A 26,894-nucleotide genomic window follows, 5' to 3' on the forward strand; every position below is an offset into this window, starting at 1 on the left:
TAATAATTCTCTTTTGATGAATGTGACAAATATGACTCATGCGTTTGTATTAGAAATAGTAAAATATATATATATATATTTCACAGCATAATGATTTAATAGAGACTCTCATAAAGTGGCAGACTTGAAAGCAACAGTAAAGTGACTTTATGAAGCAAATGCCTTACACAAGTTAGATATAGCTTCCATCTGAAATATATAGTCACATTTAACTGTCTGTATTCCAGTATGCCCTCACCCAGTTTACACATACTACAAGCCTCCCTTAGATAAGTGGTCTCATAGACTAGACGAAACATAGTAAATGGAAATCCGTCACACTGAAAAATGGTCGCGTTGGACAGGTTGGTGTATAACGCAAAAGTCTAGCAACCCAAAAGGTGGCAAGTTCGAATCTCATCACGGCCAATTTGTGACCGACCGCCTTCGATTCAGTCTTAGGTAGCAAAATTTGAAATGGTGATTTTTACATTGGATAAAGTAGAGAATCAGAGCTAGAAATTGGTATATCATACTATGCAGTTGAGGAACAATTGGAAAGTAATTCTACCTTGACAGTTGATAAACTTTTAACTCCACTTTTGTTTGTAGCTACATTTTGTTGTGTCAAGTCACTTCGGTTCACACTGACCGTGGCGTCAGTTACTACTTTTTAGTTACTTTGCAACTACACTGCTCAAAAAAATAAAGGGAACACTTAAACAACACAATGTAACTCCAAGTCAATCACACTTCTGTGAAATCAAACTGTCCACTTAGAAAGCAACACTGATTGACAATAAATTTCACATGCTGTTGTGCAAATGGAATAGACAAAAGGTGGAAATTATAGGCAATTAGCAAGACACTCCCCAAAACAGGAGTGATTCTGCAGGTGGTGACCACAGACCACTTCTCAGTTCCTATGCTTCCTGGCTGATGTTTTGGTCACTTTTGAATGCTGGCGGTGCTCTCACTCTAGTGGTAGCATGAGACGGAGTCTACAACCCACACAAGTGGCTCAGGTAGTGCAGTTCATCCAGGATGGCACATCAATGCGAACTGTGGCAAAAAGGTTTGCTGTGTATGTCAGCGTAATGTCCAGAGCATGGAGAGCATGGAGCATGCACATTTGTGGCCTGCTGGAGGTCATTTTGCAGTGCTCTGGCAGTGCACCTCCTTGCACTAAGGCGGAGGTACCGGTCCTGCTGCTGGGTTGTTGCCCTCCTACGGCCTCCTCCACGTCTCCTGATGTACTGGCCTGTCTCCTGGTAGGGCCTCCATGCTCTGGAAACTACGCTGACAGACACAGCAAACCTTTTTGCCACAGTTCGCATTGATGTGCCATCCTGGATGAACTGCACTACCTGAGCCACTTGTGTGGGTTGTAGACTCCGTCTCATGCTACCACTAGAGTGAGAGCACCGCCAGCATTCAAAAGTGACCAAAACATCAGCCAGGAAGCATAGGAACTGAGAAGTGGTCTGTGGTCACCACCTGCAGAATCACTCCTGTTTTGGGGGGTGTCTTGCTAATTGCCTATAATTTCCACTTTTTGTCTATTCCATTTGCACAACAGCATGTGAAATTTATTGTCAATCAGTGTTGCTTCCTAAGTGGACAGTTTGATTTCACAGAAGTGTGATTGACTTGGAGTTACATTGTGTTGTTTAAGTGTTCCCTTTATTTTTTTGAGCAGTGTACTTAGCTTGTTAGCTAACCCTTTACTAATCCTAACCTTAACCCTTTACCTAATCCTAAACTTAACCCTTTACCTAACCCTAACCATAACCCTTTACCTAACCCTAACCTTAATCTCCTAACCCTAACTCCTAGCCTAGCTAACGTTAGCAAGCTAGCTGACAAGGTAAAAATCTGTCGTTCTGCCCCTGAACAAGGCAGTTAACCCACTGTTCCTAGGCCATCATTGTAAATACGAATTTGTTCTTAACTGACTTGCCTAGTTAAATAAAGGTTAAATAAAAAATAAAATAAATACATTTTGCAATATTCGTAACATATTGTATGTTTTGAAAATTCATAACATATAATACAAAATGGATGATGGACAACCACAAATGAATACATACCATATGAAATAAAACATATCATATTAAATGGAGTACACAATAATATGAAATGCTCTGAGACCAGGTTGAGATAAACCTGTAATACATATTAACATATATCTCCCTACCTGTGTATAGTCTAGTATATGTTGGTGTCTCTGTTTGGCGGTGGCGACCTCTGTGTCCGTGATGGCCTCTCGCAGGGCCTGCTGGGTAATAAGCGCATCCAGGTCCAAGACAGACGACATGCGGCAGTACAGACTCATGCACTTCTCCTTGTATGCACTGAAATGGGCTGGAGAGAGAAATACATACATAGGAATATATACTGAACTAAAATATAAACACAACTTGAGCTGAAATAAAATGCAAAGGAAAGGGGGATACCTAGTCAGTTGTACATTCAACTGAAATGTGTCTTTTAACCCAACCCCTCTGAATCAGAGAGGTGCGGGGGGCTGCCATAATCAACATCCACGTCTTCGGCGCCCGGGGAACACTGCCTAGATCCCAGACATTTTGCATATGTACAAAAAGCTTATTTCTGTCAAATGTTTGTTCACACATTTGTTTACATCCCTGTTAGTGAGCATTTCTCCTTTGCCAAGATAATCCATCCACCTGACAGGTGTGGCATATCAAGAAGCTGATTAAACAGCATGATCCTTACACAGGGACAGTAAAAGGCCACTCTAAATTGTGCAGTTTTGTCACACAATGCCACAGATGTGAGGGAGTGTGCAATTGGCATGCTGATTGCAGGAATGTCCACCAGAGCTGTTGCCAGATAATTGAATGTTAATTTCTCTACCATAAGTCGCGTCCAATTTAATTTGAGAGAATTTGTCAGTACGTCAAACCGGCCTCACAACCGCAGACCACTTGTAACCACACCAGCCCAGGCCCTCCACATCCGGCTTCTTCACCTGCGGGATGTTCTGAGACCAGCCATCTGGACAGCTGATGAAACTGAGGAGTATTTCTGTCTGTAATAAAGCCCTTTTGTGGGGAAAAACTCGTTCTGATTGGCTGTGTCTGGCTCCCAAGTGGGTGGGCCTATGCCCTCCCAGGTCCACCCATGGCTGTGCCCCTGACCAGTCATGTGAAATCTATAGATTAGGGCCTAATATTTCAATTGATTGATTTACTTATTATATCAACTGTAACTCAGTAAAAGCATTGAAATTGTTGCATGTTGCGTTTATATTTTTGTTCAGTATATATCAGAATGTCATGTTAACACTGTATAACAAGACATATAGGCTGATAAACATCTCCTCCTCCGCAGAAGTAGACTGGAGCGATTGCTATGATTGTGTTACTAAATTCTGTATTTTATGCTGCATTTGTCAACACATTTGTAAGAGACAGCGGTCTCAATGGGACCCTGAATAAATAAAGGTTTATTAAAATACATAAATAATATCTGAATATTATCAGTGTATAACAAGACAGTACTACTACTCTCTGGGACTAGTCTGGCTCTTTGGGGGGTCAGAGGTCGGATCAGCATGGCACTGTGGTACTCTGGAGCCCTCAGACAGAATTACTTAAAGTGTCCCTAGGGAATAGAGAGGAACAGAGAGGAATCTGTGGAATCTACAAAAACTGAACTAACAGAGAGAGAGGAACAGAGGCGAACAGAGAGAGAGGAACAGAGGCGAACAGAGAGAGAGAGAGAGAGAGAGAGAGAGAGAGAGAGAGAGAGAGAGAGAGAGAGAGAGAGACAGAGAGAGAGAGAGAGAGACATATAGAGAGCAACAAATGCTAACGAAGAGAGAGAGAGACAGAAAGACACAGAGAGAGAGGCATATAGAGAGGAACAAAGGCTAACAAAGAGAGAGAGAGAGAGAGCGAGCGAGAGATAGAGAGCGAGAGACAGAGAGAGAGAGAGATATTTGATATGTACAGAGGGATAGCGACCAGAGAGATGGGTGAAAATTCTTGTTTTAACAAGACGAGGTGGTTAACAGAAAGCAGTGGTCAGTGTAGACGTACCCAGCTCAAACATTTGTAGAGGGAGGTTGAGGAAGCCGGAGTGTGGTGTGTAGGGGTTGCTCTGTCCGGGAGCGGTACACACATCATCAGCCGCCGGCAGCAGCAGCAGAAAGGAAACATTATGACCCAGCTCCAACACCTCATGAGTGTAGATACGGAAGTGCTTGGCCTGCAATCAGACAATTAGACACACAGTGAGAATAAGAACAGGACCAAACAGTGAGAATAAGAACAGGACCACACAGTGAGAATAAGAACAGGACCACACAGTGAGAATAAGAACAGGACCACACAGCCAGAATAAGAACAGGACCACACACAGTGAGAATAAGAACAGGACCACACAGTCAGAATAAGAACAGGACCACACACAGCCAGAATAAGAACAGGACCACACACAGTGAGAATAAGAACAGGACCACACAGTCAGAATAAGAACAGGACCACACACAGTGAGAAAAAGAACAGGACCACACAGTCAGAATAAGAACAGGACCACACATTCAGAATAAGAACAGGACCACACACAGCCAGAATAAGAACAGGACCACACACAGTGAGAATAAGAACAGGACCACACAGTCAGAATAAGAACAGGACCACACAGCCAGAATAAGAACAGGACCACACAGTGAGAATAAGAACAGGACCACACACAGTGAGAATAAGAACAGGACCACACAGTCAGAATAAGAACAGAATCACACACAGTGAGAATAAGAACAGGACCACACAGTCAGAATAAGAACAGGACCACACAGTCAGAATAAGAACAGGACCACACACAGTCAGAATAAGAACAGGACCACACAGTCAGAATAAGAAAAGGACCACACAGTCAGAATAAGAACAGGACCACACAGCGAGAATAAGAACAGGACCACACAGTCAGAATAAGAACAGGACCACACAGCCAGAATAAGAACAGGACCACACAGTCAGAATAAGAACAGGACCACACAGCGAGAATAAGAACAGCACCACACAGTCAGAATAAGAACAGGACCACACAGCCAGAATAAGAACAGGACCACACACAGCCAGAATAAGAACAGGACCACACAGTCAGAATAAGAACAGGACCACACAGTCAGAATAAGAACAGGACCACAAAGTGAGAATAAGAACAGGACCACACACAGTCAGAATAAGAACAGGACCACACAGTCAGAATAAGAACAGGACCACACAGTCAGAATAAGAACAGGACCACACACAGTCAGAATAAGAACAGGACCACACAGCGAGAATAAAAACAGGACCACACAGTCAGAATAAGAACAGGACCACACAGCCAGAATAAGAACAGGACCACACACAGCCAGAATAAGAACAGGACCACACACAGCCAGAATAAGAACAGGACCACACAGTCAGAATAAGAACAGGACCACACAGTCAGAATAAGAACAGGACCACAAAGTGAGAATAAGAACAGGACCACACACAGCCAGAATAAGAACAGGACCACACACAGCCAGAATAAGAACAGGACCACACAGTCAGAATAAGAACAGGACCACAAAGTGAGAATAAGAACAGGACCACACACAGTCAGAATAAGAACAGGACCACACACAGCCAGATAAGAACAGGACCACACAGTCAGAATAAGAACAGGACCACACAGTCAGAATAAGAACAGGACCACACAGTCAGAATAAGAACAGGACCACACACAGTCAGAATAAGAACAGGACCACACACAGCCAGAATAAGAACAGGACCACACAGTCAGAATAAGAACAGGACCACACAGTCAGAATAAGAACAGGACCACACACAGTCAGAATAAGAACAGGACCACACACAGCCAGAATAAGAACAGGACCACACAGTCAGAATAAGAACAGGACCACACAGTCAGAATAAGAACAGGACCACACAGTCAGAATAAGAACAGGACCACACACAGTCAGAATAAGAACAGGACCACACACAGCCAGAATAAGAACAGGACCACACAGTCAGAATAAGAACAGGACCACACAGTCAGAATAAGAACAGGACCACACACAGTCAGAATAAGAACAGGACCACACACAGCCAGAATAAGAACAGGACCACACAGTCAGAATAAGAACAGGACCACACAGTCAGAATAAGAACAGGATCACACAGTGAGAATAAGAACAGGACCACACAGACAGAATAAGAACAGGACCACACACAGTCAGAATAAGAACAGGACCACACACAGCCAGAATAAGAACAGGACGACACACAGCCAGAATAAGAACAGGACCACACAGCAAGAATAAGAACAGGACCACACACAGTCAGAATAAGAACAGGACCACACAGTCAGAATAAGAACAGGATCACACAGTGAGAATAAGAACAGGACCACACAGTGAGAATAAGAACAGGACCACACAGTCAGAATAAGAACAGGACCACAGATGGTGAGAATAAGAACAGGACCACACAGCGAGAATAAGAACAGGACCACACAGTCAGAATAAGAACAGGACCACACAGTGAGAATAAGAACAGGACCACACAGAGTCATGCAAGCAGGCGCACACGTGTACGTATGCAGGCCGGCAGGCACACGCAAACACAGACACACTCACTCTCTCGGGCAGAACGCCATGCTATTTGTATTTATTATGGGTCCACATTAGTTTCTGCCAAGGCAGCTGCTACTCATCCTGGGGTTTATTATGGATCCCCATTAGTTTCTGCCAAGGCAGCTGCTACTCTTCCTGGGGTTTATTATGGATCCCCATTAGTTTCTGCCAAGGCAGCAGATACTCTTCCTGGGGTTTATTATGGATCCCCATTAGTTTCTGCCAAGGCAGCAGCTACTCTTCCTGGGGTTTATTATGGATCCCCATTAGTTTCTGCCAAGGCAGCAGCTACTCTTCCTGGGGTTTATTGTGGATCCCCATTAGTTTCTACCAAGGCAGCAGCTACTCTTTCTGGGGTTTATTATGGATCCCCATTAGTTCCTGCCAAGGCAGCAGCTACTCTTCCTGGGGTTTATTATGGATCCCCATTAGTTCCTGCCAAGGCAGCAGCTACTCTTCCTGGGGTTTATTATGGATCCCCATTAGTTTCTGCCAAGGCAGCAGCTACTCTTCCTGGGGTTTATTATGGATCCCCATTAGTTTCTGCCAAGCCAGCAGCTACTCTTCCTGGGGTTTATTGTGGATCCCCATTAGTTTCTGCCAAGGCAGCAGCTACTCTTCCTGGGGTTTATTATGGATCCCGATTAGTTCCTGCCAAGGCAGCAGCTACTCTTCCTGGGGTTTATTATGGACCCCCATTAGTTTCTGCCAAGGCAGCAGCTACTCTTCCTGGGGTTTATTATGGATCCCCATTAGTTTCTGCCAAGGCAGCAGCTACTCTTCCTGGGGTTTATTATGGATCCCCATTAGTTTCTGCCAAGGCAGCAGCTACTCTTCCTGGGGTTTATTATGGACCCCCATTAGTTTCTGCCAAGGCAGCAGCTACTCTTCCTGGGGTTTATTATGGATACCCATTTGTTTCTGCCAAGGCAGCAGCTACTCTTCCTGGGGTTTATTATGGACCCCCATTAGTTTCTGCCAAGGCAGCAGCTACTCATCCTGGGGTTTATTATGGATCCCCATTAGTTCCTACCAAGGCAGAAGCTACTCTTCCTGGGGTTTATTATGGATCCCCATTAGTTTCTGCCAAGGCAGCTGAAACTCTTCCTGGGGTTTATTATGGACCCCCATTAGTTTCTGCCAAGGCAGCAGCTACTCTTCCTGGGGTTTATGATGGATCCCCATTAGTTTCTGCCAAGGCAGCAGCTACTCTTCCTGGGGTTTATTATGGACCCCCATTAGTTTCTGCCAAGGCAGCAGCTATTCTTCCCGGGGGTTATTATGGATCCCCATTAGTTTCTGCCAAGGCAGCAGCTACTCTTCCTGGGGTTTATTATGAATCCCCATTAGTTTCTGCCAAGGCAGCAGTTACTCTTCCCGGGGTTTATTATGGATCCCCATTAGTTCCTGCCAAGGCAGCAGCTACTCTTCCTGGGATTTATTATGGATCCCCATTAGTTTCTGCCAAGGCAGCAGCAACTTTCCTGGGGTTTATTATGGAACCCCATTAGTTTCTGCCAAGGCAGTAGCTACTCTTAATGGGGTTTATTATGGATCCCCACTAGTTTCTGCCAAGGCAGCAGCTATTCTTCCCGGGGGTTATTATGGATCCCCATTAGTTTCTGCCAAGGCAGCTGCTACTCTTCCTGGGGTTTATTATGGATCCCCATTAGTTTCTGCCAAAGCAGCAGCTACTCTTCCTGGGGTTTATTATGGATCCCCATTAGTTTCTGCCAAGGCAGCAGCTACTCTTCCTGGGGTTTATTATGGATCCCCATTAGCTTCTGCCAAGGCAGCAGCTACTCTTCCTGGGGTTTATTATGGATCCCCATTAGTTTCTGCTAAAGCAGCAGCTACTCTTCCTGGGGTTTATTATGGATCCCCATTAGTTTCTGCCAAGGCAGCAGCTACTCTTCCTGGGGTTTATTATGAATCCCCATTAGTTTCTGCCAAGGCAGCAGTTACTCTTCCTGGGGTTTATTATGGATCCCCATTAGTTCCTGCCAAGGCAGCAGCTACTCTTCCTGGGAATTATTATGGATCCCCATTAGTTTCTGCCAAGGCAGCAGCAACTTTCCTGGGGTTTATTATGGAACCCCATTAGTTTCTGCCAAGGCAGTAGCTACTCTTAATGGGGTTTATTATGGATCCCCACTAGTTTCTGCCAAGGCAGCAGTTACTCTTCCTGGGGTTTATTATGGATCCCCATTAGTTCCTGCCAAGGCAGCAGCTACTCTTCCTGGGATTTATTATGGATCCCCATTAGTTTCTGCCAAGGCAGCAGCAACTTTCCTGGGGTTTATTATGGAACCCCATTAGTTTCTGCCAAGGCAGTAGCTACTCTTAATGGGGTTTATTATGGATCCCCACTAGTTTCTGCCAAGGCAGCAGCTATTCTTCCCGGGGGTTATTATGGATCCCCATTAGTTTCTGCCAAGGCAGCTGCTACTCTTCCTGGGGTTTATTATGGATCCCCATTAGTTTCTGCCAAAGCAGCAGCTACTCTTCCTGGGGTTTATTATGGATCCCCATTAGTTTCTGCCAAGGCAGCAGCTACTCTTCCTGGGGTTTATTATGGATCCCCATTAGCTTCTGCCAAGGCAGCAGCTACTCTTCCTGGGGTTTATTATGGATCCCCATTAGTTTCTGCTAAAGCAGCAGCTACTCTTCCTGGGGTTTATTATGGATCCCCATTAGTTTCTGCCAAGGCAGCAGCTACTCTTCCTGGGGTTTATTATGGATCCCCATTAGTTCCTGCCAAGGCAGCAGCTACTCTTCCTGGGGTTTATTATGGATCCCCATTAGTTTCTGCTAAAGCAGCAGCTACTCTTCCTTGGGTTTATTATGGATCCCCATTAGTTTCTGCCAAGGCAGCAGCTACTCTTCCTGGGGTTTATTATGAATCCCCATTAGTTTCTGCCAAGGCAGCAGTTACTCTTCCTGGGGTTTATTATGGATCCCCATTAGTTCCTGCCAAGGCAGCAGCTACTCTTCCTGGGATTTATTATGGATCCCCATTAGTTTCTGCCAAGGCAGCAGCAACTTTCCTGGGGTTTATTATGGAACCCCATTAGTTTCTGCCAAGGCAGTAGCTACTCTTAATGGGGTTTATTATGGATCCCCACTAGTTTCTGCCAAGGCAGCAGCTATTCTTCCCGGGGGTTATTATGGATCCCCATTAGTTTCTGCCAAGGCAGCTGCTACTCTTCCTGGGGTTTATTATGGATCCCCATTAGTTTCTGCCAAAGCAGCAGATACTCTTCCTGGGGTTTATTATGGATCCCCATTAGTTTCTGCCAAGGCAGCAGCTACTCTTCCTGGGGTTTATTATGGATCCCCATTAGCTTCTGCCAAGGCAGCAGCTACTCTTCCTGGGGTTTATTATGGATCCCCATTAGTTTCTGCTAAAGCAGCAGCTACTCTTCCTGGGGTTTATTATGGATCCCCATTAGTTTCTGCCAAGGCAGCAGCTACTCTTCCTGGGGTTTATTATGGATCCCCATTAGTTCCTGCCAAGGCAGCAGCTACTCTTCCTGGGGTTTATTATGGATCCCCATTAGTTTCTGCTAAAGCAGCAGCTACTCTTCCTTGGGTTTATTATGGATCCCCATTAGTTTCTGCCAAGGCAGCAGCTACTCTTCCTGGGGTTTATTATGAATCCCCATTAGTTTCTGCCAAGGCAGCAGTTACTCTTCCTGGGGTTTATTATGGATCCCCATTAGTTCCTGCCAAGGCAGCAGCTACTCTTCCTGGGATTTATTATGGATCCCCATTAGTTTCTGCCAAGGCAGCAGCAACTTTCCTGGGGTTTATTATGGAACCCCATTAGTTTCTGCCAAGGCAGTAGCTACTCTTAATGGGGTTTATTATGGATCCCCACTAGTTTCTGCCAAGGCAGCAGCTATTCTTCCCGGGGGTTATTATGGATCCCCATTAGTTTCTGCCAAGGCAGCTGCTACTCTTCCTGGGGTTTATTATGGATCCCCATTAGTTTCTGCCAAAGCAGCAGCTACTCTTCCTGGGGTTTATTATGGATCCCCATTAGTTTCTGCCAAGGCAGCAGCTACTCTTCCTGGGGTTTATTATGGATCCCCATTAGCTTCTGCCAAGGCAGCAGCTACTCTTCCTGGGGTTTATTATGGATCCCCATTAGTTTCTGCTAAAGCAGCAGCTACTCTTCCTGGGGTTTATTATGGATCCCCATTAGTTTCTGCCAAGGCAGCAGCTACTCTTCCTGGGGTTTATTATGGATCCCCATTAGTTCCTGCCAAGGCAGCAGCTACTCTTCCTGGGGTTTATTATGGATCCCCATTAGTTCCTACCAAGGCAGAAGCTACTCTTCCTGGGGTTTATTATGGATCCCCATTAGTTTCTGCCAAGGCAGCAGCTACCCTTCCTGGGGTTTATTATGAATCCCCATTAGTTTCTGCCAAGGCAGCAGTTACTCTTCCTGGGGTTTATTATGGATCCCCATTAGTTCCTGCCAAGGCAGCAGCTACTCTTCCTGGGATTTATTATGGATCCCCATTAGTTTCTGCCAAGGCAGCAGCAACTTTCCTGGGGTTTATTATGGAACCCCATTAGTTTCTGCCAAGGCAGTAGCTACTCTTAATGGGGTTTATTATGGATCCCCACTAGTTTCTGCCAAGGCAGCAGCTATTCTTCCCGGGGGTTATTATGGATCCCCATTAGTTTCCGCCAAGGCAGCTGCTACTCTTCCTGGGGTTTATTATGGATCCCCATTAGTTTCTGCCAAAGCAGCAGCTACTCTTCCTGGGGTTTATTATGGATCCCCATTAGTTTCTGCCAAGGCAGCAGCTACTCTTCCTGGGGTTTATTATGGATCCCCATTAGCTTCTGCCAAGGCAGCAGCTACTCTTCCTGGGGTTTATTATGGATCCCCATTAGTTTCTGCCAAAGCAGCAGCTACTCTTCCTGGGGTTTATTATGGATCCCCATTAGTTCCTGCCAAGGCAGCAGCTACTCTTCCTGGGGTTTATTATGGATCCCCATTAGTTTCTGCCAAGGCAGCAGCTACTCTTCCTGGGGTTTATTATGGATCCCCATTAGTTTCTGCCAAGGCAGCAGCTACTCTTCCTGGGGTTTATTATGGATCCCCATTAGTTCCTGCCAAGGCAGCAGCTACTCTTCCTGGGGTTTATTATGGATCCCCATTAGTTTCTGCCAAGGCAGCAGCTACTCTTCCTGGGGTTTATTATGGATCCCCATTAGTACCTGCCAAGGCAGCAGCTACTCTTCCTGGGGTTTATTATGAATCCCCATTAGTTTCTGCCAAGGCAGCTGCTACTCTTCTTGGGGTTTATTATGGACCCCCATTCGTTTCTGCCAAGGCAGCAGCTACTCTTCCTGGGGTTTATTATGGATCCCCATTAGTTTCTGCCAAGGCAGCAGCTACTCTTGCTGGGGTTTATTATGGATCCCCATTAGTTCCTGCCAAGGCAGCAGCTACTCTTCCTGGGGTTAATTATGGATCCCCATTAGTTCCTGCCAAGGCAGCAGCTACTCTTCCTGGGGTCCAGCAAAATTAAGAGAGTTATACAATTTTCATACCAGTACAACACATTTACAACAGATTTCAGAACACATTTGGTATGACGCAGCAAAGCAACATTTCAGCTCTACAATCATTCTGGTGCCAAAATCGAACATTCTGTCAGTGAAAAAATGTTATAGACATTCTGTACGTACATTTTTTGGGAGAAAATAAATATGTTCAGTTGTTTAGGAACGTCAGAAGTAGAGAGCTGAGGCAAGCTATGTGTGGTGCACTACTTGTGACCAGGTCCCACAGATCTCTGTGGCAAAGTAGTGCTCTTTATCGGGAAATGGGTGCCATTTTGGGACACAGCCAGTGAGACACTCAGGGAGATAGATGGCTTTAAAACGGTGCGCCTGGGGAAGCTGATGTGTGTTGTTAACAACTCTGAGCAAAGAGCAGAGTGTTCAGCGGTAGAGAGAAGATAAAAAAGAAAAAAGAAACATCAACTATTCATTGACGCGAAAGTCCGGACCATCAACCATCCAATATGGCTCCTGTCAGCGCCTGATGAGAGATGGCTTGTACCCGTCTGCGCCTGAGCTACTGGCACCAGAAAATGGAACCATATCACACCTATTCTAGCTTCTCTACACTGGCTACCAGTCAGAATAGAATAGATTTGAAAATGTTATTAATCACGTTTAAGGCTTGTTTTAGCCCCATGCTATATCTCTGACCTTTCATCTCCCTACGAGTCAGGACACAGCCTGAGATCCTCTGGCAGGGCACTGCTAACCGTTCCAGAGTCTAGGTTGAAAACTGAAGGAGACCGGGCATTTGTCATTAGGGCCCCTAGAGATTGGAATGGTCTGCCAGAGGAGATCAGGCTAGCAGATACAGTGCCTCTTTTTAAATCCCTGCTGAAAACACACTTTTATAAAGAGGCTTTTAATGTATGACTTCACTGCAGGCAGCCTAGCGGTTGGAGCGTTGGTCTAGTAACCGAGGCGACAAGATGAAAGATCTGTCATTGTCCTCCTGTCTATGTTTCTTTATTTTATTTTATAATGCAAAACAATTTGTAACTTGTATTGTAAAGCGCAATACAAATGAAGTTATTATTACTACTGTAGAGACATATTAGGGTGTGTGAGTGTGTGTGTGAGTGTGTGATTGTGTACCTGGTGCAGAGGTAGGTTGATGAGTTTCAGCAGGGCCTTGAGTGCAGTCTGTAGCTCGTAGTAGAGCAATGGTGTGTTACTGTCTGTCGTTTGATCCACTCCCTCCCTCTCTCCCTCCGTTCTCTCCTTCTCTCCATCCTCTATGTTTGACAGCCTCTGCAGCCAGTCCCACTCCTCCCTGAGAGAGAGAGAGAGACAGAGACAGAGACAGAGAGAGAAAAAGAGAAAGAGGGGAGTTTGAGAGAGAAAGCGAGTGAGAAGAAAAACACTTAATGTTAGCAGGAATAAGATGACAGACTCTTAGTTGTTGTGATGGTTCAGTGTCTCGGCCCTGAACTAGCAGCAGACTAGTGACAACATCGTAATGGCCTTAGACTCTGAAGGCTGATGCTGCTGATACCATGCACAAATAATCTGTGTCACTATGTCTCCATCGGTCGGTGTGTGTGTGTGTGTGTGTGTGTGTGTGTGTGTGTGTGTGTGTGTGTGTGTATATATATGTGTGTGTGTGTGTGTGTGTGTGTGTGTGTGTGTGTGTGTGTGTGTGTGTGTGTGTGTGTGTGTGTGTGTGTGTGTGTGTGTGTGTGTGTGGGTGTGTGTGTGTGTGTGTGTATGGAACGTTGTTTGTTCCAGGGAATGACCCTGTGCGTGGGCTCTGCCTCGGACCCCTGTTGTGCTCTGTGGTCCGATCTGTGGAAATACTTAGTAAATTACCTCTTCTACTGCCCCTGGACGGGTGTGTGTGTGTGAGTGAGTGTGTGTGTGTGTGTGTGTACTCTTCTTTGCCAGAATCAGTGACTGTATGTCTGCCTGTCTATATCCCTCTTCACCTGAAACTGAGAACATGTGTGTGAATGTGTGTGTGTGTGTGTGTGTCTGTGTGCTTCTGTGTAACTGTCCCAGTGTGTGTGTGCCTTATAATACTTACTCCCTGTGTCCAGCCAACCACTGAGGTCACCTCTTCCACCTCAGACCAATGTCAACAAACAACTCATTTACACAACGCACGCACGCACGCACCCACGCACCCACACACACACACACACACACAACTCTGTTTCACCTGTAGAGAGAAACTCAACATCTCTCTATTTCACCTCTATCATCTCATACTGTTCTCTTCTCTCCCCTCATCCCTCTCTCTCTCCTTTCTCTCTCATGAAATCAATAACTTGCTAACATCAGATAACATTCATATATTAGCCATTTCTGAGACTCACTTAGATAATTATGTTGATGATACAAGCAGTAGCAATACAAGTATATAACATCTATAGAAGAGACAGAAATGCTTATGGGGAGGTGTTGCTGTATATATTCAGAGCCGTATCACTGTAATGCTTAGAGAAGATCTTATGTCAAGTGTTATTGAAGTGTTGTGGTTGCAGGTTCACCTGACACATCTAAAGCCTTGTCTTTTGGGGTATTGCTATAGGCCACCAAGTACTAACAGTCAGTATCTATATAATATGTGTGAAATACTTGATAGTGTATGTGATGTAAACAGAGAGGTCTACTTTCTTGGTGACCTGAATATTGACTGGTTTTCATCAAGCTGTCCGCTCAAGAGGAAGCTTCTCACTGTAACCAGTGCCTGTAACCTGGTTCAGGTTATTAATCAACCTACCAGTGTGTTTACAAACATTACAGGAACAAGATCATCCACATGTATTGATCTCCTTTTAACTAATACTGTAGAACTTTGTTCTAAAGCTGTATCCGTACCCATTGGATGCAGTGATCACAATATAGTGGCTATATCCAGGACAGCTGGGCCTAAAATAGTGTATAAAATAGTGTATAAAATAGTGTAACATACAAATGATTTTGCTGTGACTCTTATGTGGATGTTGTTATAAATATTTGTTGGTCTGATGTGATTTATAAGGAGCATCCAGACGCTGCACTTGATGAATTTATGAAATTGCTTCTTCCAATTATTGATAAACATGCACCTGTTAAGACTGTTAAGGCTCCATGGATTGACGAGGAAATTAAAAACTGTATGGTTGAAAGAGATGGGCCAAAAGAACCGGCTAATAAGTCTGGCTGCACATCTGGCTGACTTAATGCAAATTGAAAAATTATGTGACGAGAGGGAAGCCAAAGTAATTCTGCTACCCAAGAGTGGTAAAGCGGCCTTTACTGGTTCTAACAGTAGATGTATCAGCTTGCTGCCAGCTCTTAGCAAACTGTTGGAAAAAATTGTGTTTGATCAAATACAATGTTATTTCTCTGTAAACAAATTAACATCAGACTTTCAGCGTGCTTATAGAGAAGGGCACTCAACATGTACTGCACTGACACAAATGACTGATGATTTGGTTGAAAGAAAATCTATTGACCATAACCTGTTGTTGAAAACACGTACTGTATATGTTATGGCTTTTCAACCTCTGCCATATTGCGGACTCAGAGCTATCTATCTAATAGAATTCAAAGGTTTTTCTTGAATGGAAACTTCTCTAATGTCAAACATGTAAATTGTGGTGTACCGCTGGGCAGCTCTCTTGGTCCTCTACTCTTCTCTATTTTTACCAATGACCTGCCACTGGCATTAAACAAAGCATCTGTGTCCATGTATGCTGATGATTCAACCATATATGCATCAGAAACCACAGCGAATGAAGTGACTGAAACACGTAACAAAGAGTTGCAGTCTGTTTTGGAATGGGTGGCCAGTAATAAACTGGTCCTGAACATCTCTAAAACTAAGAGCATTGTATTAGGGTACAAATCATTCCCTAAGTTCTAGACCTCAGCTGAATATGGTAATGAATGGTGTGGCTGTTGAACAAGTTGAGGAGACTAAATTACTTGGCGTTACCTTAGATTGTAAACTGTCATGGTCAAAACATATAGATCCAACGGTTGTAAATATGGGGAGAGGTCTGTCCGTAATAAAGAGATGCGCTGCTTTTTTGACATCACACTCCAAAAAGCAGGCTCTAGTTGTATCTAATCTTGATTATTGTCCAATCGTGTGGTCCAGTGCTGCAAGGAAATACCTAGTTAAGCTTTAGCTGGCCCAGAACAGAGCAGCACGTATTGCTCTTCATTGTAATCAAAGGGCTAATATAAATACTATGCATGTCAGTCTCTCTTGACTAAGAGTTGAGGAGAGACTGACTGCATCACTTCTTCTTTTTATAAGAAACATTAACCTCTTAGTATCGTACCCCGTATCTAACTGCCTGTAGCAAGGATATGCATATTCTTGATAACATTTGAAAGGAAACACTTTGAAGTTTGTGGAAATGTGAAATTGATGTATGAGAATATAACACATTAGATCTGGTAAAAGATAATACAAACAAAAATAACTGTGTTTTTTTGTTTCATCATCATTGAAATGCGAGAGAAAGGCCATACTTTCAGATAGGAGTCTTGGTGTAATTTAGATTTTGGCCACCAGATGGCAGCAGTGTGTGTGCAAAGCTTCAGACTGATCCAGTGAAGAATTACATTACTGCACAATATTTTGTATCAAATCTGTTAATGTGTTGAAAAGCCCATTGTTTGCATAGTCAACTTACACACAGCTCTGACACACACACTTACCCCACCAGACATGCCACCAGGGGTCATTTTACAGTCCCCCAAAAAACAAATTCAAGAAAGCATACAGTATTATATAGAGCCATTATTGCATGGAACGCCGTTCCATCTCATATTGCTCAAATAAACAGCAAACCTGGTTTAAAAAAACAGATAAAGCAACACCTCACGGCACAACGCCTCTCCCCTATTTGACCTAGATATGTTGTGTGTATGGATTGATATGTAGGTGTCACGCTCGTTGAAAGATGGATTGGACCAAGGTGCAGTGTGGTAGGCGTACATTTTCCTTTATTAAATGAACACCGAACAAAAACAACAAAATACCAAACGAAACGTGAAGCTAAATAATAGTGCTGACAATCTACGGTAGGAAAAAGGGCTGCCTAAGTATGATCCCCAATCAGAGACAACGATAAACAGCTGCCTCTGATTGGGAACCATACTAGGCCAACAAAGAAATAGAAACATAGATTTGCCCACCCAAGTCACACCCTGACCTAACCAAATAGAGAATAAAAAAGGCCCTCTAAGATCAGGGTGTGACAGTAGGCTGCGTACGCCTTTAAATATAAAACATGTAGTTCTGTCCTTGTTGTAATGGTCTGTATTATGTCATGTTTGATGTTTTGTGTGGACCCCAGGAAGAGTAGCTGCGGCTTTTGCAACAGCTAATGAGGATCCTAAATACCAAAATCCCTTTCTCTCTCCTCATCTGACCATGGGCACAACACTCTCCAGTTTCTCTACATCTGTCAACAGCCAAAGCTCCCAAAATATTTTCGGAATATGTGCATGAAAATACTTGAGGCTTTGGCACAGTGTCTGTAGCATGATTATCTACTGTCAGATTCAAATACACACTGCTGCCCATTTAATGCCTGTCTCTCTGTCTCACACATTAACATGAGAGAGAGCGAAAGAGAGAGACAGAGAGAGAGAGAGAGAGAGAGAGAGAGAGCGAGAGAGAGAGAGAGAGAGAGAGAGAGAGAGAGAGAGAGAGAGAGAGAGAGAGCGAGAAAGATGGAGGGGGAGAGAGACAGAAAGAGAGCAAATACAGACAGAAAAGACTGACAATGAAAGTAATTTAACTTGCCATCTCAATAAAGTCAATATTGAATTGAAGACAGAGAGCGAAAGATAAGAGAGATGGAATGAGAAGAAAGTCTGTCCGACTGCAGTGTTTTTCTGGGTAAAAACTCTGTCCAACGTTTCCCTTTGTTCCTGACTTAAATAAAACTTTCCAATATATCTAGGATCTAGGACTGCAGCACAGCTGACTAGCGCCAAGGAACTCTGGCTGTAACCAAGGAGCATTACACACATACTTCAACCCATTCCTCCAAGTCCAGACCCATAGAAATCAGATCTGATATTACTCAAACACACACACACACACACACACACACACACACACACACACACACACACACACACACACACACACACACACACACACACACACACACACACACACACACACACACACACACACACACAGTCAATGTAACATTATATTGTAGGTAGATTAGTGTCCCAGTAGAGAATGTGTGTAATGCGGTGAATGTTAGCTGACAACATCAGAGGTGTAAACAGAAAACTGGCATTCCTCTGAGTTAAAGATATGTTCCAGTATTTTTGTATACTTCTTAGCCAGTACAGTAGCTCTAAAAGTAGCGCTCACGAGACAAAATTGTTCCCTAAAAATTGCGTTCTACATCACAAATGTGCAGATATGTGCACCACGTCACTGCTTTCTCGATCTCTCGCTCTGCCTCTTGATAGCTATCACTCAAATGGGAAGGGGCTGAAGCTCATTGGCTAGAACTCGAATTGCTAGGAGGCTACCCTATAATGCAGGCTAATTGAGGTAAGACAGTCATTCTGCATGTATGAACTACACGTCCAAAGCAGGAGGGTTAAAAAAGACTTAGTAGTCGCCAAAGTTCCAGAGCATGTCTAATGTTCTAACAACAACTGTTAAGATGCCAAGTCCTAAAACTAATACAACCTATTACAGACAGGCCAACCCTACTACCACCTACAATACAGACAGGCCAACCCTACTACCACCTACAATACAGACAGGCCAACCCTACTACCACCTACAATACAGACAGGCCAACCCTATTACCACCTACAATACAGACAGGCCAATCCTACTACCACCTACAATACAGACAGGCCAACCCTACTACCACATACAATACAGACAGGCCAACCGTACTACCACCTACAATACAGACAGGCCAACCCTACTACCACCTACAATACAGACAGGCCAACCCTACTACCAACTACAATACAGACAGGCCAACCCTATTACCACCTACAATACAGACAGGCCAACCCTACTACCACCTACAATACAGACAGGCCAACCATACTACCACCTACAATACAGACAGGCCAACCCTACTACCACCTACAATACAGACAGGCCAACCCTACTACAACTCATTACAGACAGGCCAACCCTACTACCACCTACAATACAGACAGGCCAACCCTACTACCACCTACAATACAGACAGGCCAACCCTATTACCACCTACAATACAGACAGGCCAACCCTACTACCACCTACAATACAGACAGGCCAACCCTACTACAACCTACAATACAGACAGGCCAACCCTACTACCACCTACAATACAGACAGGCCAACCCTATTACCACCTACAATACAGACAGGCCAACCCTACTACCACCTACAATACAGACAGGCCAACCCTACTACCACCTACAATACAGACAGGCCAACCCTACTACCACCTACAATACAGACAGGCCAACGCTACTACCACCTACAATACAGACAGGCCAACCCTACTACCACCTACAATACAGACAGGCCAACCCTACTACCACCTACAATACAGACAGGCCAACCCTACTACCACCTACAATACAGACAGGCCAACCCTACTACAACCTATTACAGACAGGCCAACCCTACTACAACCTACAATACAGACAGGCCAACCCTACTACCACCTACAATACAGACAGGCCAACCCTACTACCACCTACAATACAGACAGGCCAACCCTACTACCACCTACAATATAGACAGGCCAACCCTACTACCACCTACAATACAGACAGGCCAACCCTACTACCACCTACAATACAGACAGGCCAACCCTACTACCACCTACAATACAGACAGGCCAACCCTACTACCACCTACAATACAGACAGGCCAACCCTACTACCACCTACAATACAGACAGGCCAACCCTACTACCACCTACAATACAGACAGGCCAACCCTACTACCACCTACAATACAGACAGGCCAACCCTACTACCACCTACAATACAGACAGGCAGACAGACAGACCGAAAACAAAACAGACCTACGGTTACACAGCACGATACAGCATTATCAAATGTCAATACCACTGACCCATTTCTTTTTTAATCCATCTACAAACAATACACCATAATGACAAAGTGAAAACTTGTTTTTAGACATTTTATCAAATGTATTAAAAACGAAAACCCTAAAGGTCTTGCTGTGGTGTGTCCTCACCTGGAGACATTGGCGTTGTCTCGTACCCGCGCGTGGCACAGCATGTTGGGCATCCTCTGTGGCACCAGCACTCTGATCTGGTCTACAGAGCTGCTGAGCTTCAGGTAACCCAGGTACAGACCTGGGGTCAGGCGATGCTGGCTACGCCTCTGGTAGGCCGAGATGTCCTGGAGAGAGAGGGAGGCAGGGAGGGATGAGAGAGAGATGGAGAGACAGAGACAGAGGGACAGAGAGACAGACAGAGAGAGAAAGAGAGTGTGAGAGGGAAAGGGAGAATACAGGGTCAGTTGGTGAAATGTGTGTGTGGGGACGTGTTTAACTATACTTGTGGGGACCAGTAATGGCCACAAAAATAGTAAACAAACAAAAATGTGAACAACTTGAAACATTTGGTCCCTACAAGGCCAAATGCTATTTCTAGGGGGTTTAGGGTTAAGGTTAGAATTAGGTTTAGGGTTAGTTTTAGGGTTAGAGTTAGGATCTCAGTTAGGGTTAGGTTTAGGGGTTAGGGAAAATAGGTTATTGAATGGGAATGAATTGTGTGTCCCCACAAGCTTAGTCATACCTGGCCTATACCTGGCCTGAATGAAGGGTCGTCACTGCCAGTACCTAAACGTTTTTGCTCCACGAAGAACCAAAGACGACAGAGAACTTTACCGATGTCAGCTAGACTGAATCATTCATTCTATCAATTCATTACAATTTTCTGGGCAGCATATAACGACAGAAGAGAAGCTGCATGCTTCTAACTATATAAAAGTTAAACAAATAGCTTACCTAAATGTCGGATATTAAAAGCAGAACTTTATCTATATCAGACAACAAGAAAATCCTGCACCCCTTGTCAAAAAAATGGTTCTGCAGTCTCTGACTGTAGCCTACAAGGCACTTTCTATATTTGCGGGTTAGCATCAGTGCAGGCCTCAGATTTCCACGTTATCACATATAGGCCTAGTTGGGTGGTTATGGATGGGTTATTAGCAATTGCAGCTGAACAAACAGCTGCCAGCGCAACACCACAGCATACCTCAGATCCAGAGGTTGTGAGTTCAAATCCCAGGAGGGGTCATGTTTTTACTGAACCGTGATAGCACATGGAATTGGCACATTCGAAAATGTGAATCACACCTGAAGTGTTTCAAAAACACATGCTCACATGTGAAATGTCAAATGTGAGTGTTCCAAAAACAGTCTCCACATGATTTCACATTTATTTAGTGAAACATTTTAGAGTCATTATATGTTAAATAACATATTAGTGTTATGCTATATACAGTTGAAGTCGGAAGTTTACATACACTTAAGTTGGAGTCATTCAAACTCTTTTTTCAACCACTCCACAAATGTCTTGTTAACAAACTATAGTTTTGTCAAGTCGGGTAGGACATCTACTTCGTGCATGACACAAGTATTCCAACAATTGTTTGCAGACAGATTATTTCACTTATAATTCACTGTATCACAATTTCAGTGGGTCAGAAGTTTACATACACTAAGTTGACTGTGCCTTTAAACAGCTTGGAAAATTCCAGAAAATGATGTCATGGCTTTAGAAGCGTCTGATAGGCTAATTGACCTAATTCGAGTCAATTGTAGGTGTACCTGTGGCTGTATTTCAAGGCCTACCTTCAAACTCACTGCCTCTTTGCTTGACATCATGGGAAAATCTAAAGAAATCAGCCAAGACCTCAGAAAAAAACGTGTAGACCTCCACATGTCTGGTTCATCCTTGGGCGCAATTTCCAAATGCCTGAAGGTACCACCTTCATCTGTACAAACAATAGTATGCAAGTATAAACACCATGGGACCACGCAGCCGTCATACCGCTCAGGAAGGAAAGGCGCTCTGTCTCCTAGAAATTAACGTACTTTGTTGCGAAAAGTGCAAATCAATCGCAGAACAACACCAAAGGACCTTGTGAAGATGCTGGAGGAAACAGGTATAAAAGTATCTATATCCTGTATAGCTGCCTGCACCTGCCCACCCGTCCAGCATCACTACTCTGGACGGTTCTGACTTAGAATATGTGGACAATTCCAAATACCCAGGTGTCTGGTTGGACTGTAAACTCTCCTTCCAGACTCACATGAAGCATCTCCAATCCAAAATTAAATCTAGAATTGGCTTCCTATATCGCAACAAAGCATCCTTCACTCATGCTGCCAAATATACCCTCGTAAAACTGACTATCCTACCGATCCTTGACTTCGGCGATGTCATTCATAAAATAGCTTCCAACACTCTACTCAGCAAATTGGATGCAGTCTATCACAGTGCCATCCGTTTTGTCACCAAAGCCCCATATACTGCCCACCACTGCGACCTGTATGTATGCTCTCATTGGCTGGCCCTCGCTTCATATTCGTTGCCAAACCAAGTCTCCAGCTTAAATGAAATTGGTATATGTTTTTAGTCATCGCAATGTTCTTTAACCATTTATGTTCTTTAATATAGGGCCAACATAAAAGTTCCTTACTACTTGCCTCTTCCATTTTTGTGGTAATGCTGCAATTGTAATTTTGAGTAGAGCAGACATTTCCATATGTCTGTGTTAGCTGCATGTGTACATAACTCCACCAGGCCTATTTATGATATAATTTCCAAAAATTATACCCATTTTATCGACTTTTTTTTCCATCAATTAGTATATTTGAGTTTAACCACAATATTTGTTGTATTACTTGTTCTGTCTTTTCAGGTGGATTAAACTGAAATTGTAAACAACTTTCTAAGGCTTGTTTAAAAAAGAAAGATATTCTGGAGATGATTTCCTTTTCAAACAACCGAAAGTGGGCAGGTGTAATCTGAATAAATGGAAAAGGCCATTCTTGAACATGGGGTGAGACATTCCTACCAATTTACTAGAGGACCAGTTTGAATTTAAGTATAACTTTTGTATGACTGATGCATTTAGTGAGAGGTTAAATGCTTTAATATTTAATAATTTCTGCCCACTGAATTCATATTTGTTATATAAATAGGCCATTTTTGTCACGTTCCTGACCTGTTTTCTGTTGTTTTGTATGTGTTTAGTTGGTCAAGGCGTGAGTTGGGGTGGGCATTCTGTGTTGTGTTTCTATGTTGGGTTTAATGTGTTGCCTGATATGGTTCTCAATTAGAGGCAGGTGTTTGACGTTTCCTCTGATTGAGAACCATATTAAGGTAGGCTGTTCTCACTGTTTGTTTGTGGGTGATTGTTCCTGTGTCTGTGTATACCACATGGGACTGTTTCGTTTTCGTTCGTGTATGTAGTCTGTTCCTGTTCGTGCGTTCTTCGTGTTTATGTAAGTTCACATGTTCAGGTCTGTATACGTCGTTTTGTTGTTTTGAGTTTATTCAAGTGTTCATCGTGTTTCGTCTTGTTTTAATAAATCATCATGGATTCAACCTACGCTGCATTTTGGTCCGACCCTTACTCCTCCTCCTCGTCCGAGGAGGAGGCATTAGACGAGTGTTCCACTTTTAATTTTGTCTGGCTTGCCATTCCAAATAAAATGGAACATTTTTTGTTCATATCATTTAAAAAGCAGGTCACTGGGTGTAGTCAAAACCATAAGCAAATAGGTAAATTGTGATATGACTAAAGAGTTAATCAGGGTGATTTTTCCACAAATAGACAGGTATTTTCCTTTCCATGGTAGCAAGATCTTATCTATTTTTGCTAACTTTCTATAAAAATGTATTGTAGTGAGATCATTTATTTATTTCGGGATTTGTATACCGAGTATGTCCACATCCCCATCAGACCATTTTATTGGTAAACTTCACGCTTATGTAAAAGTTAAATTTTTGCGTGATCCAATAGTAATATTGTTATCTTATCATAGTTTGTTTTTAATCCAGAGAGGATAGCAAAAGTATCTAGATCCTCCATGAGGCCGTGGAGAGATTCTAATTGTGGTTTTAAAAGAAAACATGAATCATCAGCGTACAATGACACCTTTGTTTTTAAGCCACGGATTTCTAATCCCTTCATATTATTGTTGGATCTAATTTTAACAGCTAACATTTCAATGGCAATAATAAATAGATATGCGATAGTGGACAACCTTGCTTTACTCCCCATGACAGTTTAAAACTTTCTGAGATGTATCCATGATTTACTATTTTACACCTTGGGTTACAATACATAATATAAGAGATTCTCCAAAATTGAAATATTGTAGGCATTTATTATATAAACTCCAGACGGACTTTATCAAAAGCCTTTTCAAAATCAGCTTTGAATACCAGGTCTGGTTTCCCAGATGTTTCATAGTGTTCTATTGTTTCCACTACTTGTCTTATATTATCTCCCATGTATCGTCAATGTAAAAAACCTGTCTGATTAGGATCATAATATCTGACAATACCTTAATTCTATGCGCCAAGCATTTAGCTAGAATTTTTGCATCACAACACTGAAGTGTAAGAGGCCTCCAATTCTTTTAATGGACTGGATCTTTATATATATCACTTGGATCCTGATTCAGTAATAATCAAATCAGACCTTGTTGTTGAGTGTCCGATAATCTACCATTTATATAGGAGTGGTTAAAACATGCTAATGGTCCTCTGAGTGTCAGGACCCGGTGCGAGAAACAGTCACTAATAATCGTCAGAACCCAGAAGATGAGGCAGACACAGCAGTACTAGAGATGGTGGTTTAATAAAAGAACAAAATCTTCAGGCAAAGAAACTAAATCCACAATGTCCAAAAATAAAGCCAAGAGGCACAAAATGGAAATCCTCCAAAATACAAAAGAAACTCCACAAAGTGGTAAAAAACAGCAGGGAAAAACAAACCTCAAAAGACTACTCAAATAATACACAAGAACTAAACCAGAGAACCTCTGGAAAATCCAACAAGAGAAATATCTGTATAAAACAAGGCTGGGGCTGGGTGCTAACTTACAAACACTGAGCAAGGAACTGAGGAACACACAGGGTTTAAATACTAACAAGGGAATGACCTACAGGTGCAAACAATAATTAGAGCAAGAAAAACAAAAGGTACAAAAAAGGTGCAATGAGGACATCTAGTGACCAAAACCCGAACAGTCTTGGCCAAAACCTGACACTGAGTATATCAAAAAAAGTTTGGTATACTTTCACCGGTATACCATCTAGCCCTAGAGTTTCCCCAGCCTTAAAGGCTTTAATTGCATCAATAAGTTCCTCCTCTGTAATTTGGCCTTCACATGAGTCTTTCTGTACAGATGTAAATTGTACATTATTAATAGGGGAAAAATCCATACAATTAGCTTCGTTTAGTGGAGATGGAGGAGGCTTTACTTCCAATTTCAAAATATCATTCGGGGAATCATGCGTGACTCCATCATTTGTAACAAGTTTCAATACCTTTTTTCTGGTAGCGTTTCTATGTTGAAGATTGAAAAATAATGTGGTGCATTTTTCCCCATATTCCATCCAGGTCGCTTTATTTTTTATATTATATTACACTGGATCTTGCTTGAATAAGTTCGTCCTTTTCTTTTTCCTCTGACTTATTCTGAGGCTCTATGGTACAGTTTTTATTGCTATCTAACTGTACTGTTAGTCCTTCATTTTCCTTTGTTAATATGGACTCTTTTGATCTAAATTGCTTATGTTTTATAGATGAGTACTGAATTGCATTGCCTCTAAAGGCACATTTAAGTGTCCCATACAATAAGGGGATCTGCTGTACCTATGCTATGTCTGAAAAAGTCAGCTATAAATTCTTCTGTCCTAGTTATAAACAAGTTATCATCTAGTAGGCTTTGATTAAATTTCCAATAACCTCACCCACGTGGAAATTCTGTAAGAGTAATATATATGCCAATTATGTGATGATCCGACCGCATTCTGTCCTCTATCAACACTTTTTTAAACTTTTAGTGCCAGAGATAATGACATAAGAAAGTAATCAAGACGACTAGCTTGATTAAGCCTCCGCCATGTATATCTCACTAGGTCAGTGTATTTAACCTGTCTAGCCCCTGCGTTCCGCTAGCGGAACTCCTCCCACATTCCACTGAAAAGGCAGAGCACGAAATTCAAAAATGTTTTTTTTGAAATATTTAACTTTCACACATTAACAAGTCCAATACGGCAAATGAAAGATACACATATTGTGAATCCAGTCAACATGTCCGATTTTTAAAATGTTTTACAGCGAAAACAGCACGTATATTTATGTTAGCTCACCACCAAATACAAAGAAGGACAGACATTTTTCACAGCACAGGTAGCATGCACAAAGCCAACCTAACTAACCAAGAAGCAACCAAACTAACCAAGAAACAACTTCATCAGATGACAGTCTTATAACATGTTACACAATAAATCTATGTTTTGTTCGAAAAATGTGCATATTTGAGGTATAAATCAGTTTTACATTGCAGCTACCATCAGAGCTACAGTCAAAAATAGCACCGAAGCAGCCAGAGCAATTAAAGAGGCCAACGTGTATTACCTAATTACTCATCATAAAACATTTCTTAAAAATACACAGCGTACAGCAATTGAAAGACACA

The 26,894-nt window shown here is 43.0% G+C and overlaps 1 protein-coding gene across 1 annotated transcript in view; it reads right to left on the reverse strand.

Annotated features, from left to right (window-relative positions):
• LOC129828642 (ankyrin repeat and fibronectin type-III domain-containing protein 1-like) overlaps positions 1-26,894 on the reverse strand; it is a 101,398-nt gene that overhangs the window by 20,070 nt on the left and 54,434 nt on the right. Inside the window, exons 14-17 of the mRNA XM_055889736.1 lie at positions 20,397-20,563; positions 13,301-13,478; positions 4,047-4,215; positions 2,177-2,343 (exon numbers count right to left, since the gene is read on the reverse strand). Coding sequence (XP_055745711.1) covers positions 2,177-2,343; positions 4,047-4,215; positions 13,301-13,478; positions 20,397-20,563 — 681 coding nt within the window. The remainder of the gene's footprint in view (positions 1-2,176; positions 2,344-4,046; positions 4,216-13,300; positions 13,479-20,396; positions 20,564-26,894) is intronic.

This window comes from Salvelinus fontinalis, chromosome 30, assembly GCF_029448725.1.
Source record: "Salvelinus fontinalis isolate EN_2023a chromosome 30, ASM2944872v1, whole genome shotgun sequence".
Lineage (NCBI taxonomy): Eukaryota > Metazoa > Chordata > Actinopteri > Salmoniformes > Salmonidae > Salvelinus > Salvelinus fontinalis.